The sequence below is a fragment of the Meriones unguiculatus genome, chromosome 8 (assembly GCF_030254825.1).
Source record: "Meriones unguiculatus strain TT.TT164.6M chromosome 8, Bangor_MerUng_6.1, whole genome shotgun sequence".
Classification (NCBI taxonomy): Eukaryota; Metazoa; Chordata; class Mammalia; order Rodentia; family Muridae; genus Meriones; species Meriones unguiculatus.
Genome location: NC_083356.1, coordinates 92,864,180 through 92,891,452, shown reverse-complemented (window position 1 = coordinate 92,891,452; position 27,273 = coordinate 92,864,180). Strand labels below are relative to the sequence as shown.

Here is a 27,273-nt window from a genome sequence, read left to right as displayed (position 1 = left end):
GATACATGGAACTAAGCAGTCTCCTCTTACAGCGCGAATACCGCAAAGACTATGAAAAGTCAAAAACGATCTACACAGCCCCTCTTGATATGATCCAAGTCACCCAGGCTAAGAAATCCCAGGCCATCGCCAGCGATGTGGACTATAAACACATCTTGCACAACTACAGCTACCCGCCTGACAGCATCAATGTGGACCTCGCCAAGAAGGCTTATGCTCTGCAGAGCGATGTGAGTAGCAAGCTTTTCTCTTCCCCCTCTTTGGAAGGTGAGATGGGACAGGATCTAGCAGGAGCCTTGTCACTGGTACTTTCCCCCCCGCCCCGCCCCATCCCTGTAGCTTCTGTGTCTACCTTGTCTCTGAGGAAGTGTGGGGGTACTCAGAAATGACCCCTGCTGTTCTTAATAATGTATGTCCTCAGGATAGCACACATGTCTAAGAATGGGCTCCGTTAATATTTCCTTTGTGGGAAAGATACCAACCTTGCTGAGCCAAGAAGCCTCGGCTGTTAAAATGAAGTAGAACAAAAGTTGTTTTGAGTATTTAAATGGATGCTGAGGGCCAGCAAGGCCAGCAAGCTCAGAAGGACAATTGCTCTGTCTGTTAATCAATAGAGTCTCCATCCTCTCTTCTCGCCCCCAGAAACCACCTACTGCTGTAAGTTTGGCTACTACAGACGCGTCCAAAGACAGTATCTGTCTTTGGAAACTGGTTTCCTTTCCCTTAGCGTAATTCCCTCAAGGCTTACCCTCGTCATAGCTTTTGTCAGAATTGTCTTCCTTTCTAAAGCTGAGCACTATTCCTTTATAATTATATTCCACATCTTTTGTATCCATTCTTCTGTTGGTAGGTGTTTGGGTTGTTCTCACCTTTTAGCTATTGTAAATTGTGTTGCTATGACCATGAATAACTGAATGTCCTTTCAACATCCGATTTCAGTTCTTTGGGTTATATATCCCAGAAGTCAAACAGTTAGATCTTTTAGTTTTCTGAGAAATTATTTTTCCAGTGACTGAATAACTTACACCCATACTGTCATGGAAATATCAGCCCAGCAAAGGACCAAGCAAGCATTTGGAGAGACAAGGAATGCTCAGCTTGATTTCACCCAGGCGGAACCCAAGCTCAGTGCTTTATAAACTTCAGTTTCATAGGTCAGGTAACAGTATGACATCTGAGGCTGGTCTCTGAGTCTCCTGCTCACCAAAGGCAATTTCCACTGCAGTTAGACATGTCTGCAGGAACAAGCATTTGCAGGTAGAAATTCAAACACAAATCTCGCAGGTAGGGAATAAAAGAACTTCTTCTGTGGTATGACTTTTGAGAGCTGCAAGTGATCGTCCCTTAAGGGAGTTAATCCAAGTGTTTGCCTTCCCAAGATAAGAGGAAAGGGCTTTAACCTCAAATTGAGCACCATGAACTCAGCACACTTGAGTAAAACTTAAACTCATTCTCCTTTCCAAGTAATCCGACAGTTTCCAGGCAGGAATTTCTATTAGATTACCGTAAGACAGAGTAATAATTTTATTTTGTTAGGTACATATACTACCAAAGGCAGTTCTACTGAATGCATATCTTATTTCTTAATTGCTTAATTTTTCTATGTGTCTTCATCATAGTTCTATTAGAAGAAGTTCCTTACAGGCAGGGTTGATTTCTTGTGTGTGTGTGTGTGTGTGTTCCTACTTCACTTTTTAAAAAATCCACTATAAAGAACAATAATTTTAAGTGTTTCTTGAGATAATTTTGGGGTGTCATCTATAGTCAGATGACTAGAAGTGGTCATTATTTTAGTGGCATCTGATAACTGTCCCCACATGATATCAATTCCAAATAATAACTGCCTGATTAAGTAAACGAGTAGAACTATTTCCAAATGTTTTGTTGGCCAATGCAGAAACCCTAAGATGGTCATTATACATGAAGGACAATGTGTGCCAAAGCTTTGACAAATAACGACCATCGAACCTTATTAGAAATGACCAAGATTATATACTTCTATGTGGACCATCAATTCAGGTCTAAATTGGCCACCGAGATACATTCCACACTAATGGTTCTGAGGAGCAAACCTCTACAGCCAATGGTCCCAATGTAATTTCTCTATTTATTCTTTGAAATACCATTTGGAATCAAGCATTTTCTGGGCTTAGAATCAGAATTCCACACTTTTCCATTAAGCTGCTCCTAAGGGGGAAATGGAGGACGTGGCCATTAGAAAGCAAGAATCCAAGTGTCCCAGACTGTCACCAAAGGAACGTGCATGTGTGGACAAAGTACATACCTGCTCAAAATAATGCTAAAACACTGAGTAAAATGCCCATGGTGTAATAATGACAATGAAGAAAGACAAGACGTGACTTATCTTTTGTTGTAGGTGGAATACAAAGCTGACTACAATGGCTGGATGAAGGGCTGTGGCTGGGTGCCCTTTGGCTCCTTGGAGATGGAGAAGGCAAAGAGAGCCTCGGACATTCTTAATGAGGTATGGCCACCAGTGTGTTACAGGGCACTGAGTCTTAATAAAATGCAAATTTATAAGAAGCACTTTTTCTACTTCATTTTCTGGTCATTGCCACTGAAAAAAAAAAAAGTACAAATAGTCCAGAAAGATAGTCATACCCCTTTATAGTATCCAAACTATCATGTAAAGCATTCAAATATAGTTGAACAACTTTATTTGAATAATGTAAAATTTATCTATTTTAAATGTAATTTACACAATTGTGGAACCACTACCACCAGGGAACTTCTCTACCCCAGGTGTTGATGAAGTTGTTAGGGTCCTGTAAAGGTACTCTAGTATTCAGGGTGTGGACGCAGGAGGATCAGGAGTTCAAGACCATCCTTAGATATTCACTGAGATTGAAGCCAAGCCTATGGAATATTTAGACCTTAGGCTTTGTTTGTTTTTTAAGACAACCCAAATATTCTTGCTTGTTCTTCTGATGACTCTCCAGATACCTTTCTGGTGTTTCTGGACTCAGCATAACAGAAAGGCCCTCTTTCATGCCTTAAGCAGGGAATTTAAGGAGCGCAAATTTGCTTCCTGAGAGATGTGCCTCTCTCCTCCACAGACTACTATGATGATGTCAATTTTAGCACACTGAGTTCTGTATCGTATTCACTCTCATCCAAGCTGATCAGCACTCCAGTACCATAGAACTGAGAAAAGCCCTCCCTGTCTCTCCAGAGCAAATTCTGAGGATTTCGATGTTAGCCTGCAGTGAGAGGTAACCACTGATCTTTCTTTTCAACTCTCCAAACAGAAAAAATACCGCCAACATCCAGACACGCTCAAGTTCACCTCGATTGAAGATGCTCCCATTACAGTGCAGTCTAAGATTAACCAAGCCCAGAGGAGTGATGTGAGTGTCCACCTTGTGTGTCTTAGTAACTGTCTACTGACGTGAAGGTACCTGCACTCAAATGTGCTGGTCACCTGTGGCTGTTTTATCATCTCAAGAGCAGCCTGTGGGCAGCTGCAGATTCCTGCTGTCCAATGATGCCATGCACACCTAGTCATAATGTTAGTATTGTGTATACTGTGCTAGCTGTCCAGCTCTCTGAGGGGGAGGTGAGAGGGACAATTATCAGTTATCTTTAGGGAAACCAAAAGGAATGAATATAGGTGCTGTGTCACACAGAAGCTGTATTTTAAGTCAGGACTAAGATATATAGAGATTCAAAACCACCTGTTAGACTGTCTCTGACATGAACTGATTGGCCCGCTCTTTAATTACCTCCCCCTGAGGGGGAAGCAGCATTACCAGGCCACAGAAGAAGACAACGCAGCCACTCCTGGTGAGACCTAATTGACTAGGATCAGAAGGAAGGAAAAGAAGTCCTCCCCTATCAATGGACTTGGGGAGGGGCATGCATGAGGAGGGTGGAGGAAGGGAGGGACTGGGACAGGAGGAGGGAGAGAACCACAGGGGGGATACAAAGTGAATAAAGTGTAATTAATAAAAAATTAAAAAAAAAAAACACCCGTTAGTCCTTTAGGTTCTCCTGTGAGGTCTAAAAGAGATTATTGTTATATTCTTCCCTGCCAGCTTGTTCTGGATGCAGGTTAGCATCTCCACCAGGTCATCTCCCTGGATTGAGGTCCTCCAGGCACCCCTACCTAGAACCAGGGACTCCTAGTCTAGCTCAGAGATCTTGTTCAGTGGTAAACATGCAATGAGACAGGACTCCGGAACCACTGCATAAGTGTCCTGAAATGTACATTTATTTTTGCGGATGAATGTAGGGACAGTGAGAGAATGTCTTTCTTAACATTACTTTGTGAGACACACACCACACTGAGTTTATTTTCCGGTGTCTATAGCTGTCTCTTCGTACTTGGTTTACACACGGTTTCTCTCCTAGATCACTTACAAAGCCAAAGGGGAGGAGATGCTGCACAAGTACAGCCTGCCAGCAGACCTGCCACAGTTCATCCAGGCTAAGGTGAACGCCTACAACATCAGCGAGGTACGTACATCGCTGTCCTGCGCGCTCAGCCTTTACCAACGCGGCCTTGCGATCGTACTCAAGCGGTGCCTTTCTTACAGAGTATGTACAAAGCCGACCTGAAAGACTTAAGCAAGAAGGGATACGATCTGAGGATTGATGCCATTCCCATCAAAGCTGCCAAAGCTGCCCGGCAGGCTGCGAGTGACGTAAGTGCAGCCATGGTCACGTGCCTAACGTGGGACCTAATGTGGGACCTAACGTGGGACCTAACGGGATACCCGGAAGTCACCATGTACAGTGTCTATGACTCATCTGAACAGAGAGTACCCTAAACAGACCTCAGTATTCTTAGAGGCAAAATTGGCATAATCATCTACTCATGAGTTCCCATCAAGACTTAAAATCTCTGTGGAGATTTCTGCAGAAACTCTTATTACTTTGATTAGAAACCAAGAAGAAATTCAAGTTATAATAGCTTCTAGATGGAATAATTTTATCTCTAATCTTTATTTATTATGTGATTTCCTCTTCCCCTTTTACATGCATTAAATCTATTTTTCTAGGAACTCCAAGTACAACTTTTGATTGAAACAAAGTTTTCATTACACCAATGAAATTGAAATACCGTTAAAAAAAAAAAAGAAAAGAACAAAACCCCAATGCCCTTGTTCTGAAAAGCCCTCCCAACTGAAATTTCTCACTGACCTCCTTTTTCATGGGTGGCTCCTCCAGCCACTCCATGTCCCCAGATCTTCCAGAGTTTTCTCCTATCTGCTCTGGGTTTTCCAGCATCCTCTACAGGTCCTCCAGAAATTCCCAGTTCCCCTCTGTTTATAATTAAGAGCCAGATGCTGGCTCTAGGTTTTCTTTTCAATAATCAAGGACTCAGAAAATTTCTTCTATTGTTAAGAGTCTTCAGCTGTCAAATCCTAAGCTATTCCAGGGCCCTGGCAGCAGAGAGTAATTGGTAAAGAATGTGAAATGCTTCGTTTCATGATTTTTTTTTTTTTTACCAGCATGTATGGAGGAGGAAACAGTTTGTCACTGATATGAATTATGATAGCATCTGCATCCCAAGCACCTTTGGGTGGCCAGAAGTAGCTAGACACCCAAGTGGCTTCTAAATTATGTCTTACTTTACCACACCACATAGGAAGTGGCCCATCATGTCTTCAGATTTCATATCCACAGATACCTGTTGATGAAAAATATCTTTAAAATTACATCTGTACTAAACATGTACAGACTTTTTTGTCATCATGCACAAAATGGCATAAAACCATCTCTATAGCATATAAATATTGCTAGATGTTATAATTAATCTGGATATGGCTTGAAGTATGCATGAAAGTGTGCGTAGGTTATATGCAAGTACCATGGTTCATAGAAGGGACTAGAGAATGGGTGGGGCTTGGTTTCTATATGGGTGGGGAAATCCTGGAACCAATCCCCTTGTTACAGGCACCTGGAAATTTCTAGGAAGCTCAAAAAGTGCGCATTACGACCTCACTGTTCAGTAAAATCTTCCAAGCCACACTTTTTTTAATATGCCCACCTTCATTCCCAATAGATTCATTACAAAAAAGACTATGAAAAAGCCAAAGGGAAAATGGTTGGATTCCAAAGTCTCCAAGACGACCCCAAACTGGTTCACTACATGCTTGTGGCCAAGATACAGTCGGACAGGGAGTATAAAAAAGACTACGAAAAGACAAAGACCAAGTACAACACGCCCCACGACATGTTCGATGTCGTGGCCGCTAAGAAGGCACAGGATGTGATCAGCAATGCCAACTACAAGCACTCCCTCCACCACTACACCTACCTGCCGGACGCCATGGACCTGGAGCTGTCCAAGAACATGATGCATATCCAGAGCGACGTAAGTGCTGTGGCTCCCAGGGGACCAGCCCGTAGCTCCCAGAACGGGCCTGGGTTCTCAACCTCTTCCCTCCCACCGTAGAACGCCTACAAGGAAGACTACAACACCTGGATGAAGGGCATTGGCTGGATACCGATCGGCAGCCTTGACCAAGAAAAAGTTAAAAAGGCAGGCGACGCCCTGAGCGAAAAGAAATACAGGCAGCACCCAGACACGCTCAAGTTCACCAGCATCGTGGACTCCCCGGTGATGGTGCAGGCAAAGCAGAACACACAGCAAGTCAGTGACGTAAGTGTAGCGGAGGGGGGGGTGTTGGTGAGCCGGGGCTCTGCTAAGGGTAAGTGCAGCTCAGTGTGTCTACTCTCACACCAGTGTCTTTTCGTTTCTAACTTAAGAGTTCTGTGGATTCAGCGTTGAAACTATGGGGCCTGGAGAGCCAGCTCAGTGTCTAAGAGCACTGACCACTCTTGTGGTGGACCTGGTTTGGTTCCCAGCAGCCACATGGTGGCTCGCAACTATCCATAACTCCATTGCCTTCTGACCTCTGCAGGCACCAAGCATGCGGTGCATAAACTTACATGCAAGCAAACCGCTTATACATGTGAAATGAATAAATTTTAAATTGTTTAATAAATAAAAAGAAAATTAAAAATTTAGCTTAGGTATTTTTTTTATCCCCCAGGCACTAACTTTTTAAAAACCATCCTTCGGGGGGAAAAATCTTCCTTTTCAACTGCCATTAAAAGACTCTTATTGGATACATTTACAAATATTCTATTTACTATTCATACATGGATATAAGATGTTTAGAACATACCTGTACCTCTCAATCCCTTTCCTCTGATTCCTCCCCTATAACTCCTTAATGCATACATTTGACTAGGTGTGGTGGCACACACTTTTGATGCCAGAACTTGAGAGTGAAGATTTGGGGCAGCCTAGGCTACATAGAAAGATTCACACAGGAAAGCAGAGGCGACAAAAGGGAGGGGAAACAACGGGGTGAGGTTCTACTGAGAACAGCTTCTTCAAGAGTAATAGTTACTGTTTTTTGTTTTGTTTTGTTTTTTTCCTTTCAGTGTGGTGTGGAAGGCATTTTATTTTTGTGTCTGTGTCTTGCAGATCTTATACAAAGCGAAAGGAGAAGACGTGAAGCATAAATACACTCTGAATCCTGACCTCCCGCAGTTTCTCCAGGCCAAGTGCAATGCTTACAATATAAGTGATGTGAGTAGCAGGGGTCTCTGATGGGGTGTGAAACCGAGATGTGACAATAAAACGGAGCTTTAGAGTAGGAAAGCATCTGGATGATTTTCAGTCAGCTTCCTGCTCTTAGTCCCCAGGAGAGCACTTCCCAGGATGGTGTCCTCTTGACCCCAGAGTTGGCGCTTGGCAAGGAAGGACCCCTTCATTGGCTTACTTTTTTTATTTTTTCTAACAGTAGCCTTAAAATGTGTAAGGCTCCCTACCTAGTCTCCTCTTGGCCATCCTTCCTAAAACTGGAAAGCTTCATGTTCTGTCAATGGCCCTCGCATACCAAAGTTCCTGTAGCCTTTATTGTTCCTTCCTTTGTCCACTCTATAGTTTTTCAACGTCCCTCTTCTATATGTGCCAAGGCCAGATTTGAGTGAATAATCAGTGCAGAGACCAGTGATTTGGGGTTAGATACAAAGTGTGACCTTTTGCTGATGGGGTTGCCTAGAAGAGTTCGTGCTGTTGGGGGATCTAATCCCTTAGTTTACACGCCTGAGAGAACTGAGGAATCCCAGTGGTTGAGAGACTCTTGAGCTGATTGGTAAATCGTGCACTGACTCCCTTTTGCCTTCTACCCCAGGTTTGTTACAAACGGGACTGGCATGATTTAATAGCCAAAGGCAACAATGTCCTGGCTGATGCAATTCCCATCAAAGCGGCCAAGTCATCAAGAAACATTGCCAGTGATGTGAGTAAAAGTTTTAGGTGAAATTTGAGTGGCTGCCTTTTCATAAAATAATCAGCTGCATGCCTGCTTGGGTGTATGTGTGGGGTGTGTGTGTGTGTGTGTGTGTGTGTATACATATATACCACAAACACAAAATTAATGACATTCAAACTCTCCACAAAATATTATTTTGAAAACCTGCCACCTTTTCAACATTGTTGTGACTTTTTTCTGACGACTGCACTTAGTAGCAATGCTATAAATCTGACAGTGGCATTTTCCCCTGACTCATGGCCAAAATTACCTTCACTGACAAATTTCCCTGAGCGCTCCCATTTTATTTTATTTTCAGGAAGAACGTGACATGAATGACAGTAACATGTTAGATTCAGATGACTGCCTACATTACAATTGCATTAGAAAGAATGGAGAAGCTTACATATCTGCAGATATTTCATAAGCCAAGTAGGACCCCTGCCTTTTCTAGAATATAACTGTAATTATTCCATTGGTGCCATTTCATCTATGACACTAAATACATACACACATATATGTTTGTGTTTTGTATATGTGTATATGCAGATACATACACACACATAGATACTTTTCATCTTTAAAAACACATTTTTAGACATTCATGTCTGACAGGGTTCACTATCATGATGTATTTCGGGGGCTACAATATTGACTTGAGAAAAGAAAAACCCAGCTGTGTATATAGCCCACATAGGAAGATTTGGCACAAAGACCAAAGACGCTACAGCTTTCCTTGTAAGGACTGGACTGAAATTGCCTTCTTTAAAGCTTTGTACACAGTGCACATCACTCTGAAAATACACTGCTGATTTAAATTGAAAGTGAAAACCTGAAGGCTAACTCGGCCCGTTTCCCCACCTAGCAGGTTCACGTGCTTTCTTTACTGTATCTAGTAATTTCTTGGCAACTCTTCTACCTGCTAAGTCCTGTACTCCGAATTTCTGTACTCCGCCAGTGCTCTGTGTCTGCAGGGTTCGGGTAGAGTGAATTCTCTTGAATAACTGTGAAGGGTCGTACCTATTACAGACTACCTCAGTCTGCATCTTCCCCCTGCCCCCCGCAAGACAGGGTTACTCTGTGTTACAGCCCTGGCTGTCCTGGACTCACTTTGTAGACTAGGCTGGCCTCGAACTCTCAGAGATCAGCCTCCCTCTGCCTCCCGAGTGCTGGGATCAAAGGTGTGTACCACCACACACAGCTTGTGAACTTTTAAAAATTATTTATTTTACATCCCAATCATAGTTTCTTCTCCTTTCACTCCTCCTAGTTCCTCACTGTCACCTCACCTCACCTCGCCCACCATCCTCCTGTCCTTCCTCTCTTCTCAGAAAAGTCTCAGAAAAAGACTCCCATGGATATCAACCTGCCTTGGCCTATCAAGTTGTAGTATGGTAGGGTTAGGCACATCTCCTCCCATTGTGGCTAAGCAAGGCAGTCCAGGTGAGAAAAGGGGATCCCAAGGTGGGAAGGTGAGAAACAGTCAGATACAGCTCCTGTTCCAGCTGTTAGGGGTCCCACATGAAGACTGAGCTGTACAATTGTTACATAACATGTCACCTCTGTCTGTCCCAAGTATGCCCTCTGTTTGGCGGTTCAGTCTCTGTGAGCCCCTATAGGCTCAGGTTAGTTGGTTCTGTATGTTTTCTTGTGGTGTCCTTGACCTCTCTGCCTCCTTCAATCCTTCATCACGCTTTCTAATAGACTCCCCAAGCTCCGCCTAATGTTTGGCTGTGGGTCTCTGCATCTATTTCCACCAGTTGCTGAGTAAAGCCTCTCAGATGATAGCTATGCTAGGTGCCTGTCTTCAAGTATAGCCGAATACCATTACCAGTGTCAAGTATGCTCCCTCTCATGGCGTGGGCAAGCTGGGCCAGTCATTGGCTGGCCATTTTCTCATTTCTGCTTCACCCTTACCCCTGCATGTCTTGCTGGACCAAGAATGTGTGGGTCTATGGTTTTGTGGCTGGGTTGCCATCCCAATCCCTCCATTGGAGTCTTGCCTGGTTACAGGAGATGGTCAGTTCAGGCTCTCTATCCCCCATTGCTAGGAGTCTCAGCCAGGGTCACCCTCATAGATTCCCGGGAGTTTCCATTTTCCTAGGTTTCCAGCTCATCCCAGAGTTCCAGTTCTCAATCTCTCAGCCCTCCCCACTCTTGATCCCATGGATTAAAACTAGACTTTAACAACAACAGAAACAAACAAACAAAAAAAGGCCTACAAACACATGGAAACTGAACAACTCCCTACCTAATCTGCATCTTTTTTTATTCACTTTATATCCTGATTGAAGCCCCCTCCCTCTTCTCCTAGTCCCACCCTCAGATCCCTTCCCCCATCCCTTTATCCTCAGAGAAGGGGAGCCCCACCCCCCATGGGTACCAACCCACCAGGTAATCATGTCCAAGTAGGACTAAGTTCATCCTCTCCCACTGGGGCCAGACAAGGCAGCCCAGCCATGGCAAAGGGATCCAAAGGCAGGCAACAGAGTCAGAGACAGCTTCTACTCCTGTTGTTGAGGGACCTACATGAAGACCAAGCCACACACACACTACATATGTGTAGGGGTCCTAGGTTTAGCTTATGCGTGCTCTTTTGTTGGCAGTTCAGTTGCTGTATGCTCGGTCACAGCAGTGAAAGACCTTGAGCAGATTTGCTTTGGGTTATGTTTTCATCGGTGAGAAGCCCTGTAACAACTGCTGGTTTTGCTGGGGTCCCTCGATTCATTTGCAGTTACTTCAGTCCCGAGTTTGCAGAGGGAGCAGCTGACAGAGGGTCTGGGTAAAGGCCAGTTACTGGCATGGCTGATGTTCAGATCCATGATCAGAAATTGCATACTGGGTTAGAAAAGGCCACATCCCCATGAAGCTAAAAGACATTGATCCTCTATTTGTGTTCATATTCTTGTTGGTTTTTAAAATCGTTCTGTATACAGATCATCAGTAGGAGTCAAACATGGGGGGAAGGTTGTTAAATTTATCATGGGGCTCTCTTGAAGTACCAGCAGAGTTTAAAGGAGTTTTGCTATGAATTTTCCGTATGAGATGTGGTATATGTTTCATGAATGCTCATCTAGAAAGTCATGATAATTCATTTGCTTTTGTGTGTGAAACAAAATTGTTGCACCAAATGTTACCAGTCCTGGGACTTGGCTAACCAATTTTTATCTCTGTAGTACAAATACAAAGAAGCTTACGAAAAGTCCAAGGGCAAGCATGTTGGCTTCAGAAGCCTCCAGGACGATCCCAAGTTGGTCCATTATATGAATGTGGCAAAGCTGCAGTCAGACCGGGAATACAAGAAGAACTATGAGAATACCAAGACCAGTTATCATACCCCTGGGGACATGGTTAGCATCACTGCTGCAAAGATGGCCCAGGATGTAGCCACCAATGTCAACTACAAGCAACCAATACATCACTATACATACCTGCCCGATGCCTTGAGTCTTGAGCACACGAGGAATGCCAATCAAATTCAGAGCGATGTAAGTATGTGCTACATAACAGACCGGAAGACATTTGTCCTTAAGGGGTTATCATTTCTCCCACTTTATTCAGCTTTAAAATGCAATAAGGTGCTTGAAAATACACATTAGAATAAACAAAAATCATTTAAAGACTTCTGAAACTACGTTTTTTTGCTGACTTTTTACACTTCCCTTGTAAACATTGTTATCATCTCTGTTAACTTATGGATGAAGCTAGGATCTCGTTCTAATGACACAAGGCACTTTGATTCTCAGCCAGAGGTATCCTCGTGGGCCTACTTCGATGGTAATAGCTGTACAATGCAAAATTGAATTCACAATGTTTCTGAATCCCATAAAGTTTTTTTTTCTCTCTTTCTCTCTTTTTTTTTTTTTTTTAACTCAAGGTCACACTGTCATCCATGTAAATCTCTGTAATGAGTCACAGCAAATGAACTGGGAAGGCTGTGCTTGCAGCATGATTCATAGGGAGCCCACAGGGAGCTGTTTAACATTCAGGGCATTTCTTCCTGCGGATATCTATAAGACTTGTCTTCTGTCAGGGAAAAAATAGTATTCAGTTACAGAGCTGTCCATGAAAATATCTCCAGCCAGCTGAGATCAGGAATGGGTGAGCAGTGGGGTGAAACTCAAACCTGCACAGTTTTCAGTGAAATCAGAAGGAAAGCTCAATTTATTGTCAAAAAAAAAAAAAAAAAAAAAGGTTCACAACACCCATGGAATTTATGTGACCTAGATTCCCTTATGCACTGTGTGATGCACTCTAACAGCAGACCTGCATTTTCTTATTCCCAGTTCCTGGTAATAAGCTGAGTGACAGACATAGGCACAGCACAGGGGAAATGGCTGCTTTCATTTCTTCTGAGCAGAATTGCAGGTCCCAGAAGCTTGGCTGTTTTCTAGGCCGCCTTCTCATGTGACCTTCCTCTTTGCGTACAGAACGTGTACAAAGATGAGTACAACAGCTTCTTCAAGGGCATTGGCTGGATCCCCATTGGCTCCCTGGAGGTGGAGAAAGCCAAGAAAGCAGGCGACGCGCTCAATGAGAGGAAGTACCGACAGCACCCGGACACCATCAAGTTCACAAGCGTGCCTGACTCCATGGGCATGGTTTTGGCCCAGCAGAACACCAAGCAGCTAAGTGATGTAAGAGGTTTCCCTTTAGTCCATGAATAAACCCCATGAGCAAGCCACCACGCCATGCCCCTTCATTCAGTAGGAGAGGGCGCATCTATGATGCCATCCGTTTTCGGGGATTAAAGCACAGACTCTACTTTGGAAACAACAACACTGAACTCAAAGACAGGGAAAACAGGCAGCATTACAACCCTGTCATATTTTCCCAACACGGAATGTCTGTGCTATTCAGAAGTAGGACCTGCACGTTATACCTAGGAGATGAGTGTTCCTAGTATCATCTTCAGTTTGGTCGGAATTGCAGAAGCTATTGATTGCTCTGAGTTGCACGGGTTCTCCAGGTACACAGTGAAAGCATAATGTCCTAACCCTCTTGCATAACAGCTCTGTGAGGCACTCTTAAAATGAGGCCTCTGGGGAAGAGATCAGCAGTCTTATTTGTTGTCATCATTTCTGGGATCACATCCCTTTTCTTCAGAGGCTAATTACGATGCCCAGTGCTTCACCTAAGCTAGCGCTTCCGGAGTTCTTTTACAATGCCTCTGTCAGGAAGAGAAGCAAAACATAATGAATAAAGATTGTATTTGTTTCAGCGCCAGACGTTGGCAAGTAGGGAACATTTTACCTGCCTAGGACCTCAGATCCTGTATGGGTTTGATCCTTTCAGGGTAATCCTGTTTTACCTCAGTGCTCACAAATGCCGGAGATCCTTTTGTGCTGAAAAAGAGGTCACTTCTCGTCCTGTTTGAGTTAGCTAGGAAAACAGTACTCACTGTACTGCCTGCTTCATCTCAATAAACACCATCAGCGTAAACCTAGGTACTCGAAATGTGGTTACTTTTGATGTAACCCTGTGCCTTCCCCACATCCTGTACCTCTGCCAAGCCTGGGCCCTGAATAGCCAGTTTGCTGCAGGACTAGTCTTCGACCTGCCACCAGCCTCGGTTCCTTGTCTCTCATGTGGATGACTGAAATGACTCAGACTCACTGTCTGGGCTCTCTGACAATGAAATCCCATTCTCTTGTGTGTAAGCCCTCTTGGGCATTCCTCCTTGAACTTAAAATTCAAACTCGTCACCTTGGTCAAAGAGACCTCTGTTCCATGAATTGCTCTCCATCTATCTAATCCTAGTTCCAGTCCTGGGAGTCCAGGTTGCCTGGAGCTCCTCCTTGTGGCTATTCTAGCCATGGGGCCCTGAGTGCTCTTCTTCGAAGAGCTCACCCATCCACCCAAGTCTGAGCACAGACACTCCCTCTGCCTTCTCTATTTCTCAGTTTCTCCGATATGATTGTTGTATTTGCAACATAACCCAAATTTAGCTAATAGTTCATAGTTTGCCTGTTTATGCAAAAACATGCCTTCTCTAGGAGACTCTAAGCTCAAAGAGGTGAGATCCGCCCTTTGCTCTCTCTCTCTCTTTCCTTTCTTTTCACTTTAAACACAGAGCACACCACCCTACCTGGTAGAGTGAAGACACAAATATCCCTCCCCCAGCTCCCGCCCATGGTGGGTGTATGCCTTTGCCTTGAATATGGAAAATGCCAATAACAGCCTTCCCTTGTCAAGGCATGGCTACCTGATGAAGCTCCCACTGTGTCTGCTCATAACATTTGCTCCTTTCTTTGCAGTTGAACTACAAGGTGGAAGGAGAGAAACTGAAGCATAAGTACACGATAGACCCTGAACTGCCTCAGTTTATTCAAGCCAAGGTTAACGCCATCAATATGAGTGAGGTGAGTATCTGACCCCGTGTCAGCCCAGTATTGCTTGTGTGAACACCCCTTTTTCAGATCTGGGTAACTCTTGTTCTGAGTCCCTCAAGGAGAGCAAGCCAAAAGTAGGCCATTTGAATACTCCAGTGCGACCCTTAGCAGCAGGGGACTAGAGGTCACCATAAAATTTTGCTTAATGTGAATTCTTTCTAATTAAGAGCTGTGACTCACAGAAAGATGATAACATCATTTTAGAAAATAGTATCCCATTGTTTTTTTTGTTTGTTTGTTTGTTTTTTCAAAACACAAAGCACGGACAAGACCAGAAAGCATGGGTGCACAGTCTGCCGCAGCAGCAAGAACCAGCTCTGTACAATTTTGCTCCAACTATTTATTAAAATGTACAGAAGAGTTCGATTTCCTTCTGTAATTATTGACACTTTTAAAGCAACTAGTTATTAGGTGGTCTGGGCGTGTAATTGGTTACTATGTTTAAACCCAAACCGTGAATCCAGGAGTTATAACATGTGCCTAGAATATCAGGAGCTTGTGACACTGAAGAATCGAGATTTTGAGCCCAGCCCAGACAACATAGTGGGACATCGGCTCAAAAATAAAACAGACAAACCCGTGATATGAATTATAATTTAAAAATTGTAATTAAACCCGAGGGAAAAGTCTGTTCAATTATTTTATGTGTTTTTGGACAGGATCTCATTATGTAGCCCTCACTAGCCTAGAATTCACTGTGTGGACCAGGCTGGCCTGGAACTCCCAGAGATCAGCATCCCTCTGCCTACCAAGTGCTGGGATTAAAAGCATGGACCACCACACCCAGCAACTGCTCAGATCTTAATGATGGCTTACTTAAAAAAAAAAAAAAAAAAAAAAAAAAAGCTTATTTAGCTATTCTTCTTAACATTTAGGTACTCTTTTGTCTTATAAATATACTCTTTTGTTAATTGTTTCTATGCTTTGGGTCCATTTAAGTTTTTCTCTCATAGTACAATATTAAAACTGCTTTAACAATGAAAGCTACGGAGTCGTACTGTATCTGAATTTTAAAATTTTCGATAACAAATCTCTCTGACTTTGAAATGCTTTATTATGAAAAGTTTGTCAAAAATACTGCATTTTAAAGGGAGAGACTAAAATTCAGAAATGTATGAAAATGTTTTGTTATCCTTCATTGAAAGCATACCCTTTCCTTTGCTTTGTCACACAGACATAGACATTCCGTCATTGAGTTGAGATTATGCGGTGTAGTGCTTCTGTTGCTACTGTTGTGTTTTGCATTCTGACTGGCTTTGCTTTGTGTTTGGTTATGTTCTGTTTTCTGAAACGGGTCTTACTGTACAGTCCAGGCAGGCCTTGAACCCATAATTCTTTCAGCCTCCTCAGTGCTGGGACCACTGGCCTCTATCTCCAGCCCCTCCTGTAGTTCACAGAAAGAATGTAACAGATGCACCGGCTATAAAGTAATCCTCAGCTGCAGGCTCTCTTAGTTGAATGGGATGTAGATGTCTTGGAAAAGACACCTTGGTGTCTGGTGTCAGTTTGTCTTCTAACAGTGTCAAATGATAAAGCGACCCTTTGTTTCTTGCAGGCACATTACAAAGCTGACTGGAAGAAGACCCTTGCTAAAGGTTACGACTTGAGGCCAGACGCCATTCCCATAGTTGCTGCCAAAAGTTCAAGGAACATTGCTAGTGATGTAAGGCAAACTCTGCGTGTTTTACAGTCTGAATATTGCGCATGAAACCGTGATGTGTAGAAGGAAATGCAGGAGAAGATTACAGTGGAGAAACATTCGCTAACTTTCTAATTGCCGATGATATTTTCCTATTACTTCACTGAAAATACTGTTTTAAAACTTCATTACAAAGCAAAAAAACCTACAGATACATTTTCTTTTTAACTGTGGAAAGTTTGGAAATCTTAGTGGCTTTACTGCAAACTTAAATTTTTTTTTTGAATTTTGTCAAGAAAAAGTCTCAGTATAACAAAATATCTCTATATAAAGTCTCCAGACACTTTTAAAGAATATACTGTTTTAATTTTACAATTTATTTATATAAGAAAAAATCTAGTGAAAGAAGAGAAATGAGGAAGAACTGTTGTTTAAATAACAATGTTTTTATTTTTGAACAAATATAATGATTTATATAATTATTATAATAGAGTATGAATGCATTCATTTTAAGTTCAATACATTAATTTGTAGGAGAGCTTTGCTGAAATGGAGTCATGATTACATAAATACTTTTAAAAGGTAGTATAAGTTATTAGTTGAAATGAGATAAAAATATAACTGCTTAATGAGTAAGTTTTTCAAGAACTTTTGAGCACATCTAAAGAATATGCTAATAAACAGTAAAATATAAATTATTATGTTATTTATTATTCTCAGAACAAGTGTTGTAGTCATCTATTAGAAATATTTTGCAAGTTGTATATTAAGATATCTTAAGTATTATGTAGATTCAGACTGATCTTGGCTTTGTGTAGATTGTTAAATAAATTCAGTTCATATCAAACTTCTCTCTGGCCCTCTCTTCCAAATAGTGCAAATACAAGGAGGCCTATGAGAAAGCCAAAGGCAAGCAAATTGGCTTTCTCAGTCTTCAGGATGACCCTAAACTGGTCCACTACATGAATGTGGCCAAAATACAGTCGGATCGCGAGTATAAGAAGGGATATGAGGCCAGCAAGACCCGGTACCACACCCCCCTGGATATGTTCAGTGTGACCGCTGCAAAGAAGTCTCAGGAAGTTGCCACCAACAGCAACTACAGACAGCCCTACCACAACTACACCCTCCTGCCCGATGCTTTGAATGTGGAGCATTCCAAGAACGCCATGCAGATCCAGAGCGATGTATGTACCAGGCAGCAGCTGGTGTGGTCGGTTTTCCATTCCCCATGGTGGCCCCAGGGCAGAACCGCAGTCATCAGTCACCTTCGCATTGCGCCTGGCGCAGGTCACTCTTCTTCCCGGGGATTTGCAGAGTGGAAGTGTTTCATTCATGCAATTGTTACACACACGTTGTATGTGTGAGCTAGACCCACGAACAGTATTCTGTGAAAGAATTAGCCTGCATACTAGTCTTCCCAATGCAATTTTTAACATTTCATCCCGGTTTGCTGCTGCTGCTGTTTTGGTTTTGTTTTCAGGTTAGCCTTACCTGAAGCTTTCTGTGATGTTCAGGCTCGCCTTGATCCCACAATCCTGTCTTAGCTTTCAAGTGAGAAGATTATAGACATGATCATCATGCCTCACTAAGAAAATCAGTTTTTTAAACCAATTGTTACATTAGGATTTCCAGAGGGTTTTTAGTTTTTTGTTGTGGTTTGGTTTTGGAGACAGGGTTTTTCTGTGTAGCCCTGGCTGTCCTGGAACTTACTCTGTAGACCAGACTGGCCTCCAACTCACAGATCTGACTGCCTCTGCCTCCCCAGTACTGGGATTAAAGGCATGCACCACCACTGCCCAGCTACATTTTATGTATTGATTTATATTTATTGTTGGTTTTAGGCTTTCCAGTTTAAAACCACCATGAATACAGTCACTTTTATAGCTTTCTTCCAAAGGGCTGTCACAGGTTAACACTGGGCATGCTCTCTCTCCTCAGTACCACCCCTTCTCTTTTTGATAAAAAAAAAATCTTGCAAGGTCTATCACTTTCTGAAACGGAATTTTCTTTTCTGCATGGTAAAGAATCTGTACAAGTCTGACTTTACCAACTGGATGAAGGGGATCGGCTGGGTCCCCATAGACTCCCTGGAGGTAGAGAAGGCAAAGAAAGCTGGAGAGATTCTGAGTGAGAGGAAGTATCGGCAGCACCCCGAGAAGCTGAAGTTCACCTACTCCATGGACACCATGGAGCAGGCACTCAACAAAAGCAACAAGCTCACTATGGATAAGGTAAGAGCCCACGGGCTAGCCTCCACCCGGGAAGCCCTATGATGATGGTGTCGGGCAGCCTAGCACTGCGTTCTCACATGTAGGGGGCAGGGATCTGTAGTGTTCGTGTGTGTGTGTGTGTGTGTGTGTGTGTGTACATACATATATGTACACTTTTAAAAAGAATGCTATGGATTTCACAATTCAATTTCTATAAAGCTCTTCTCTATTGACCTTTGGTGAACTACCAAAGCTCCACATCATTGTAAACTGGGGCAGGATGGCGCTTGTGTCAGGAACAGGACTCCCTTGATGAATGACAGTTTTTCTCGCTGTTGGACTTCTCCTCTTCCACCATGTAGATGCATCCCCCCTCCTGCCCCCATTATCACAAACTCACCCGCTGGCCTTCTCCTTGCAGAGGCTGTACACCGAAAAGTGGAACAAAGACAAGACCACCATTCACGTCATGCCTGATACTCCGGACATCTTGCTGTCCAGAGTGAATCAGATCACCATGAGCGACGTAAGTCTCTCTGCGGCAAAGAAGTGCTGGGGGAATGTTGGAGGGAGCTAAGGCTGTGGGATGCTTACCTTTAACATACCAGCCACGTTGGACTCAGGAGGCCTGTTGTCACTGAAGTAACAAGGCACTGTTGTTTCTCTGCTTTTCGGTTTAGAAACTGTACAAAGCTGGCTGGGAGGAAGAGAAGAAGAAAGGCTATGATCTGAAGCCCGATGCCATCTCAATAAAGGCCGCAAAGGCCTCCAGAGACATTGCCAGTGATGTAAGTGTTTCCACTAGAACGCCTTAAGGATGAGTGAAGGTGCGGACAAGCCAGGCTTATACCTGGTCAGGAGGGGGGGTGTCAGCTTACCAGCTGGACACACTGTCCCAAGACATTTCCCTTCACAGAGCCCAGCCGCCCTCTAGTCATTTTGGTCATTGTCCGCCATGAAAATGATAAGGTCTTACTAAAATAAGCAAGATAGTCATTCTAAGTGAACTTAAGGGTCTGATCTTTAACCTGTGAGATCCATAGCCAGCTCTCAGCCTAAGGAAACACTAAGGAATTGCACTTGTGGCCTTTCCTGTGTTTTCACAGCGTGGGAGTGAGGGGAGAAGACACCGCTTCTGAAATTACTCTCCATTTGAAGCACAGAGCTTTTGCTTCTGGATTGGCTGCCCCCTCTCTGCCTCGTTATCGGAAGCTCTAAAATCCCTTAACCTACCCCAAAGCTAAGCGTGCCCCGTGAACCATATTTTATCCTCTTTCCTGCACCATTTATTTATTTTGCCACGCTTTCTTTCTGTCCTCAGTACAAGTACAAGCAGGCCTATGAACAGTCCAAAGGCAAGCACATCGGCTTCCGCAGCCTGGAAGACGACCCCAAGCTCGTGCACTTTATGCATGTGGCCAAGATGCAGTCAGACCGGGAATACAAGAAGGGCTACGAGAAATCCAAGACGTCCTTCCACACTCCGGTGGACATGTTCAGTGTGGTGGCGGCCAAGAAGTCTCAGGAAGTGGCCACCAACGCCAACTACAGGAACATAATCCACACCTACAACATGCTCCCTGATGCCATGAGCTTCGAGCTGGCCAAGAACATGATGCAGATTCAAAGCGATGTACGTGAAAGTGCACACGTTTGTAGAGCCATTGCCTGTATCTTAAGTAGCTCATGAGTTGACCATACATAATGGCGTTTCGAAAGTCCCGGAAGAAACTCACGTGCGGTTTTCTGAAGAGACAGTTTACTCGTTCCCTTGGGCTGAATTAATTTCAGAGCCATTATCAAATAATGTGTGTTACAAAAATAAAAGAAATGTCTCAGCTGAGGCGGGAAACCCAAACAATTGCACCATGTTAGAAAAGTTTCTTGTAGGCATTAGGGAAATGTAACGGTGGTAGATGATCAAAGACTTACTACTGGAGAGAAAAATCTGATTTTAGGAATTACCTATCAACAAAGTTAGCTTGACCAATAATGTGTAACAGGTCAGGAGATTGTAGTCACATGGCAGATGAGTCCATTTAGTGGTTCTTCACGAAGACAAATCACCAATAATACATTTTTAATTGCTCAGATGAAGAAATGTGAAAAAGAGAAAAGGTTGGGGTGAAATGGTTGGTGTTTAGCATGCTGCAAGTTAAAAGCAAGTGGAAATGTTGGCATGTCAAACACACAATCCTGACTTGCTGGAAGCTTGATTCCTTCTGACTGCCGATTTGTTTTCCTCTCTGGTAGAATCAGTATAAGGCAGACTATGCTGACTTCATGAAGGGGATTGGATGGCTCCCCCTTGGCTCCCTGGAAGCTGAGAAGAACAAGAAAGCCATGGAGATTATCAGTGAGAAGAAGTACCGACAGCACCCAGACACTTTGAAGTACTCCACGTTGATGGACTCAATGAGCATGGTTCTGGCCCAGAATAACGCAAAAATTATGAATAAAGTAAGTCTTGCAGGAGTGTGGAATGCCACGTGCATCAAAGACTGTCCATCACATTCAGTCTACAGGTTTTGCTAACAGTTGGGAGAGACCATTCTTAAGGGTCCTGTAGACTATAAAAAGACAAATTATTCTTAATTAGTAGTCCCCAAATGTTTAACGAATCACCCACCTCTTTGATGTAACAAAAATTAATGGTACCCTTTACTTTTTGTTTGGTTTTGAGATAAGGCCTCATGTAACCCAAAATGGCTTCAAATTTTCCATATAACCAAAGATAGTTTGAGGATGGGTCCTGCCTGGGTCAGGTGAGGTTGCTGCTGCTGAACCATAGAGTGCCTGGCAAGAGGGGGAGCTGTAGCCACATTCCCCCATTCTGACATAGTCACAGAAAATTTCATCCCATGGCTGCAGCTGTGGAACCATGCCTTTCCCTGGGAGGTCCTGATAGCAATTGCTCTGCTTCATTGCTTCCTTGTAACATTAATTGTTTAGAAAGCCTTACTGGTTTGTTCTTCTATACAACTTAAACATCTGTAAAATGGTGTCAGGGCCAACAATCATATCAACTCTGGTGATCTGATTTTAAAGTTTAAAATATTGCACTGGCCCTGGCTAGATCATCGGATGACAACATGAAATGCCTTTGATTAAGTAAAAATGTTGTTTGGACCTTAATATTCAACAGCTGTAGGAAATGACAGCTCTAGCTGAGCTGGACCCCTCACCTTGGTGTCTCCCCTAGAGGCTGATTTGTGCAGCGGACCCACTCCTCTGAAAGGGACTGGCCCAAAAGACAACGCATGAACTCAGCTCCCCTCTGCGTTGTTCAGATACTAAGCTGTCACAAAGATGTACTTACCTTTTAAAATATTGAGTGAGACATTTTAAGTCTGGTATCACCTGGGAACCTAAGGCAAGAAGATCTAGAGACTGAAACCAGCCTGCAATACACAGCATGAGCCTGTTTTAAAAACCCAAAACCGAAGGAACAAAAATCGGAATTTTTTTCTTACAATATTAATGATAAAAATGTCCGAATAATGAGGGTCCTAAAATGATGAATGCTGATGTTGAGGGAACTTACTGCTTATCAAGTTTAATTTTCCTGTTACAGAGTTGAGGAAACTGGGCCGTGAGAGGTAAGGTAACTTGAGCAGGATGCACAGAAAATCGGTGGCTGGTCTAGACAAGAAAGAGTCTTCTGGCTAGCTGTTTCCTTTCCACTAAACTCAATTAGGCCTATAAATCAAAAACAACATGCATGTATAGTCAAATTTAATATGAATAACTTGGCCCTCTTCAGCATGGTCATGTATTTAAGTACTCAGGGGCCCTGTTGATCTTGGGGCTACCAGACTGGCTTATGTAAAACATTTTCATCATCATCAGAAAATTCTACTGGATAATGCTAGGCTAAAACAGAGACTGGCCAACAGGCATACACACACACACACACACACACACACACACACACACACACACATACACACGTTGCTTGCAGGTTAGAGTTTCTGAAAGGAGAAGCTACTATGGAGTTTGAGGCTTGCGGTATTTGTTTTTAAAGGATAATACCTATAGCAGACAGGGCTGTTCAGAGAGAGAAACTGAACTGTAATGCAGATTCAACAGAGACTTGGCCAATGCAGCTGGCCAAGAGTATCCATCTGCCAAAAGCTGGTCCTTCCTGGACTGGAAACCTGAGTGATGCATGTCCAAGAATTACTGCAGTAGAAACAGAAATGCAAATTATGGATGAATGTCTATCACTGGAGAACTTCCTAAGTCAGGTGTATCATACCCCGGCAGCTTCCTAGAAAGGAATAAATTATTTTCAGAAGGTTCTAAGATGTCTCACCCATATTTTGAAGCAAAAGAAAACTAATGAACATCACGTGTCATGTAATTTTGCAGTAGTATGCTTAGAAAATCCTAGGAGGGAGATTCCACCTCTAGGCATATGACAAGGAGAGGGGAGATAGAGCACTTTGACCTTTTGTCTTGCACCTCCTCCACCATGTTTTTTTTTTTTTTCATTTAGAATGATCATGTAAAATAATGACACCTGTGTGCGTGTGAATACGTGCTTGTATAAAGCGAGATCTTTGTATGATTTTTAAACACTGTCTGGTACTTTTTCCCCCAGAATCTCTATAAACAAGCATGGGAAGCTGATAAGACCAAAATCCACATCATGCCTGACATCCCTGAGATTGTTCTAGCAAAAGCAAATGCAATTAATATGAGTGATGTAAGTATAATCCTCCCCCACTCCCAACTTTCTTTTTAGCCTGTTCCCACCAGTACTAGAAAATTAACCACGCTGGTGCCTTAATTTATGAGAATGAACATTTAAAAACCAATAGATTGTTATCTTTTACTGAAAACAAATAAGTGTCTCTCCCTCTGTAATCTTTGCTGAAATTTGGAGCAGGGCTGTCAGTGGAGGCTAGGACAGCAGTTACAGCTTTGAAGAACTACTGGATTCGGGGACTGGCACTCCTTGAGCTGAGACCTGGCAGGAAGAGAAAGGCCTCCAAGCTGTGGAGATGGTCCTATAAAGGGTTAAAACAGTAGAAAGAAAAGATGGATATTTTGACAAGCCCTAGAATAAGAAATGTGAAACTTTCTTTAGAAAATGCATTTGATGTATACCTTTATTTTCTTCTTCTCCTGGCTCTGGTTGCTGAAAATCCTCCAATCTTGGCAGTTTTTTTTTTTTCCTTTGTTTGAATTCCACAGAGATTTGGAATTGCTAATGCTTTCTTATTTGACTGTGGAATTCACACAACCATTTATATAACTAAAAGGAACCACTGTAAAACTAAGGTGCCCTTTAGACTGTGAAGATGGCTGTTTTGTGGTTGTTCTTTGCCTCTTTTTTTTTTTATAAAAATAAGCTAATAAGAGTCTGCTGGACTTTGACATCTTCACAGTATGTTTGTGACATCAGAGACCAGGATATTTCCTTTTTGTAAGGACATACTAAAAACACATTTGAGCTTAAATAGTTTTGTTTTGTTTTTTTTTTATCTCCCCCACACAATGATGTTTCTTAGAACATTCAACTATTGAACCACCAATAATATAATCTGCCCTGTTTAACAGACAGTCTTGCTACACAGTAAGTCAGCCTTCTAGAATAAAGCCAGGTTTTCTTATTGCGCCTTCTTCTCTTTACAGAAACTCTATAAACTATCTCTGGAAGAAGCTAAAAAGAAAGGCTATGACCTCAGAACAGATGCAATTCCTATCAAAGCTGCGAAGGCGTCGAGAGATATTGCAAGTGACGTAAGTGTAAAGGGTGGCCGGCCAGCAAGCAGAGCAATACGGCTGTAAACATGGAGCAAATGAGCTATGAAAGTAAAACATGAGCCTGTGACTGAGAACAGCAGACTTGCTGTGTTCCACAAATGCTTCTTGAGAATGTTTGTGTGTCTTCCCTGGCATTTCTAGAAAACATTCAAAGAGACACAGCCAAACACTAATTGTGTTAGCACCCGCACAGGCCTCCGCGTCCCTCCTCGGAAGGCCTAGGTGAACTCTCTGCTTCTTGGCATCTGAATTCCCAGCAAGACACTTCATGTAGTGTAGATAGGGTTTTGATCATTGACGCTGATGCTGATGGCTGCTCCTAAATAATGAGAAAATTTGGAATCTGGTTGTAAACCAATAGTGGCTTGGCATCAGCTGTGGTGGGTAAACCCTGTGAACTAGGGCTGCCCACACCCCGAGAAAGCTGCTGTGGCAGGACAGCCCTCCTATGAAATTTGATGGGGGGGGGCAGAAATCTGTGCTCAGAAGTGCTTCATGGTGTGGCGCGAGGAGCACAGAGCAAAGCCCTCCCTGCTGCCCGTGCTGTTCCCAGATGTGCTCTCCTTTCCCTCCCTGTCCTGCACCCTCCCCTCCTGTAGAAACCTTCCCACCCCCTCCCACTGCTGAGAACTCCGGGTCCCTCCTGTAGTCCACTGGAGTCGCCTCTCTCTCCTGGATCCTCCCCTGTGACCGGCACGCTCAACCACATGAAGAGAAGCAGAGTCGCATCTCTCGCTATCTCCCCTCTGTGGCAGCTGGGTGGGAAGAGCAAGATTTCTCCTTTTTTTTTTTTTTTTTTTTGGCCTGGGAGAAAAAGAAAATCCTCCAGGACACAAAGCTGCTCTAAAATTGTGCTGTGTCATCCATACCTGACCTAACATTTCAGCAGTAGATGACTGGCTGGTTCATTCCACCAGGCAGCAGTGGACGACTTAGTTCTCTCTCTCTCTCTCTCTCTCTCTCTCTCTCTCTCTCTCTCTCTCTCTCTCTCTCTCCTCTCTCCTCTCTCAATTGCTGTGACCTTCCTGTAACAGCAGAGGATGAGCACAAATCACTCCAGTGCGGTCTGACCTGCACTCCGGTCCTCACAGCCCAGGAAGTCACTCGGCACGTAGGCTCATGTAAAATAGGGACCGCAATAATAACTCCGCTGCCAGGTGTCCTAGCAAATGTCAGAAATGCGTTCCATCAACAGTGGAGTTGTACACAAGTAGCAATTTTATGAGACACGGAATGTTGACACTGGAGCGATTTTTTTTTTCAGTTGAGAAAATTGTTCTTCACCTTAATTCCTGTTTTCTTCACAGTATAAATACAAGCACAGTTATGAAAAGGAGAAAGGGAAAATGGTTGGTTTCCGCAGTCTCGAGGACGATCCCAAGTTAGTCCACTCCATGCAAGTGGCTAAGATGCAGTCGGATCGAGAGTACAAGAAAAACTATGAGAAGACGAAGACCAGCTACCATACTCCTGCCGACATGCTGAGCGTCACAGCCGCCAGGGACGCCCAAGCCAACATCACCAACACGAACTACAAGCGCCTCATTCACAAGTACATCCTCCTCCCGGATGCAATGAACATCGAGCTGACCAGGAATATGAATCACATCCAGAGCGACGTAAGAGAGTCTTCCAGATGAGGGGCAGCTGTGTCCTCAGTGTGGACAGGGACATTGAGGTCCTACATACCACGGTTCTGTGTCTTAATTGAAGTGGTAAAGTCAGGTCTGTCTCTTTTCCTTATAGAACGAATATAAGCAAGACTACAAGGAGTGGTACAGAGGGCTCGGCTGGAGCCCCGCCGGCTCCCTAGAGGTGGAGAAGGCCAAGAAAGCAACTGAGTATGCCAGCGATCGGAAGTACCGCCAGCACCCCAGCAACTTCCAGTTTAAGAAGCTGACTGACTCCATGGACATGGTGCTAGCGAAGCAGAATGCCCACACCATGAATAAGGTAGAGAGAGCGGTGCTCTTCCTTCCTCCCAATCAAGGACGGGTCAAAAGGCTGTGGCCCTTATTGGGGGAGGGAACTCAGGTCCCATGTTTCTAGGAATTGGCAAATGACTACAGAGCATTGCCCTGTGATGTTTCAAGGTCCATCTCTTATATTGCCTTCTCTTAGCTTCTAATTGGGTTAGAAATTGCCTAGATTTTTTTAATGCATGCATCCTAAGTACCCTCATTCCATTCTAAAGATTGAAAATATGCAAAATACTATTTTTCCAAACCTGACATTTAAAGCTGGGTATGACAGCATATGCCTGTAATCCTAGCAACAGAAGGCTGAGCAGAATGATGGGATGCTCAAGGTAATAGATTGCTAGATAGATAATATATATGTATACATATAAAGTCCTTTTTTAAAAAAGAATATAAATTTGATTTTTCATTTTTATTATTATCATTTATTATGAATTTGTTCTTAATGTCTCTTCTTAATCCTATCTTTCCTTACTGTTTTGTAGTTTAAACTGAGTACATTCGAATATTCTGTTTATTTTCTTTCTTATTTATCCTTTTACCATTATTCAGACTTAAACTATCTTTTCTCCCACTGGTTAGCATTTATACACCATTGACTGGGATAAAGATAAAACCAAGATTCATGTGATGCCTGATACACCAGATATTTTGCAAGCGAAACAGAATCAGACACTTTACAGTCAGGTAAAGAAAAGCATGCACCTTGATAACATGTTTTGTCTCAAAAGTTACTAAGTTAAAACTGATGTAATAGGCTGTGCAGTGGTGGTGCGTGCCTTTAGTCCAGCACTCAAGAGACAGAGACAGTGGATCTCAGAGTTAGCAGCCAGCCTGTTCTACAAAGTGAGTTCTGGGATGGCCAGGGCTACACAGAGAAGCCCTGTCTCAAAAAAACAAAACAACCAAACCAAAAACCAAAACAAAACAAAAAAAACTGACATAATAGAAAAAAGAACTGCTGTAAATGCTGAAGCAATGGAA

The 27,273-nt window shown here is 43.2% G+C and overlaps 1 protein-coding gene across 2 annotated transcripts in view; it reads left to right on the top strand.

Moving 5' to 3' along the window:
* Neb (nebulin) overlaps positions 1-27,273 on the top strand; it is a 192,595-nt gene that overhangs the window by 37,898 nt on the left and 127,424 nt on the right. For both annotated transcript variants that reach the window (XM_060390154.1, XM_060390153.1), the window contains exons 26-49: positions 33-230; positions 2,378-2,485; positions 3,270-3,368; positions 4,372-4,476; positions 4,557-4,664; positions 6,029-6,340; positions 6,422-6,628; positions 7,463-7,567; positions 8,175-8,282; positions 11,471-11,782; positions 12,725-12,931; positions 14,552-14,656; positions 16,242-16,349; positions 17,201-17,512; positions 18,353-18,559; positions 18,960-19,064; positions 19,219-19,326; positions 19,860-20,171; positions 20,792-20,998; positions 23,142-23,246; positions 24,179-24,286; positions 25,618-25,929; positions 26,057-26,263; positions 26,872-26,976. In XM_060390154.1, the coding sequence (XP_060246137.1) occupies positions 33-230; positions 2,378-2,485; positions 3,270-3,368; positions 4,372-4,476; positions 4,557-4,664; positions 6,029-6,340; positions 6,422-6,628; positions 7,463-7,567; positions 8,175-8,282; positions 11,471-11,782; positions 12,725-12,931; positions 14,552-14,656; positions 16,242-16,349; positions 17,201-17,512; positions 18,353-18,559; positions 18,960-19,064; positions 19,219-19,326; positions 19,860-20,171; positions 20,792-20,998; positions 23,142-23,246; positions 24,179-24,286; positions 25,618-25,929; positions 26,057-26,263; positions 26,872-26,976 (4,170 nt within the window). The remainder of the gene's footprint in view (positions 1-32; positions 231-2,377; positions 2,486-3,269; positions 3,369-4,371; positions 4,477-4,556; positions 4,665-6,028; positions 6,341-6,421; positions 6,629-7,462; positions 7,568-8,174; positions 8,283-11,470; positions 11,783-12,724; positions 12,932-14,551; positions 14,657-16,241; positions 16,350-17,200; positions 17,513-18,352; positions 18,560-18,959; positions 19,065-19,218; positions 19,327-19,859; positions 20,172-20,791; positions 20,999-23,141; positions 23,247-24,178; positions 24,287-25,617; positions 25,930-26,056; positions 26,264-26,871; positions 26,977-27,273) is intronic.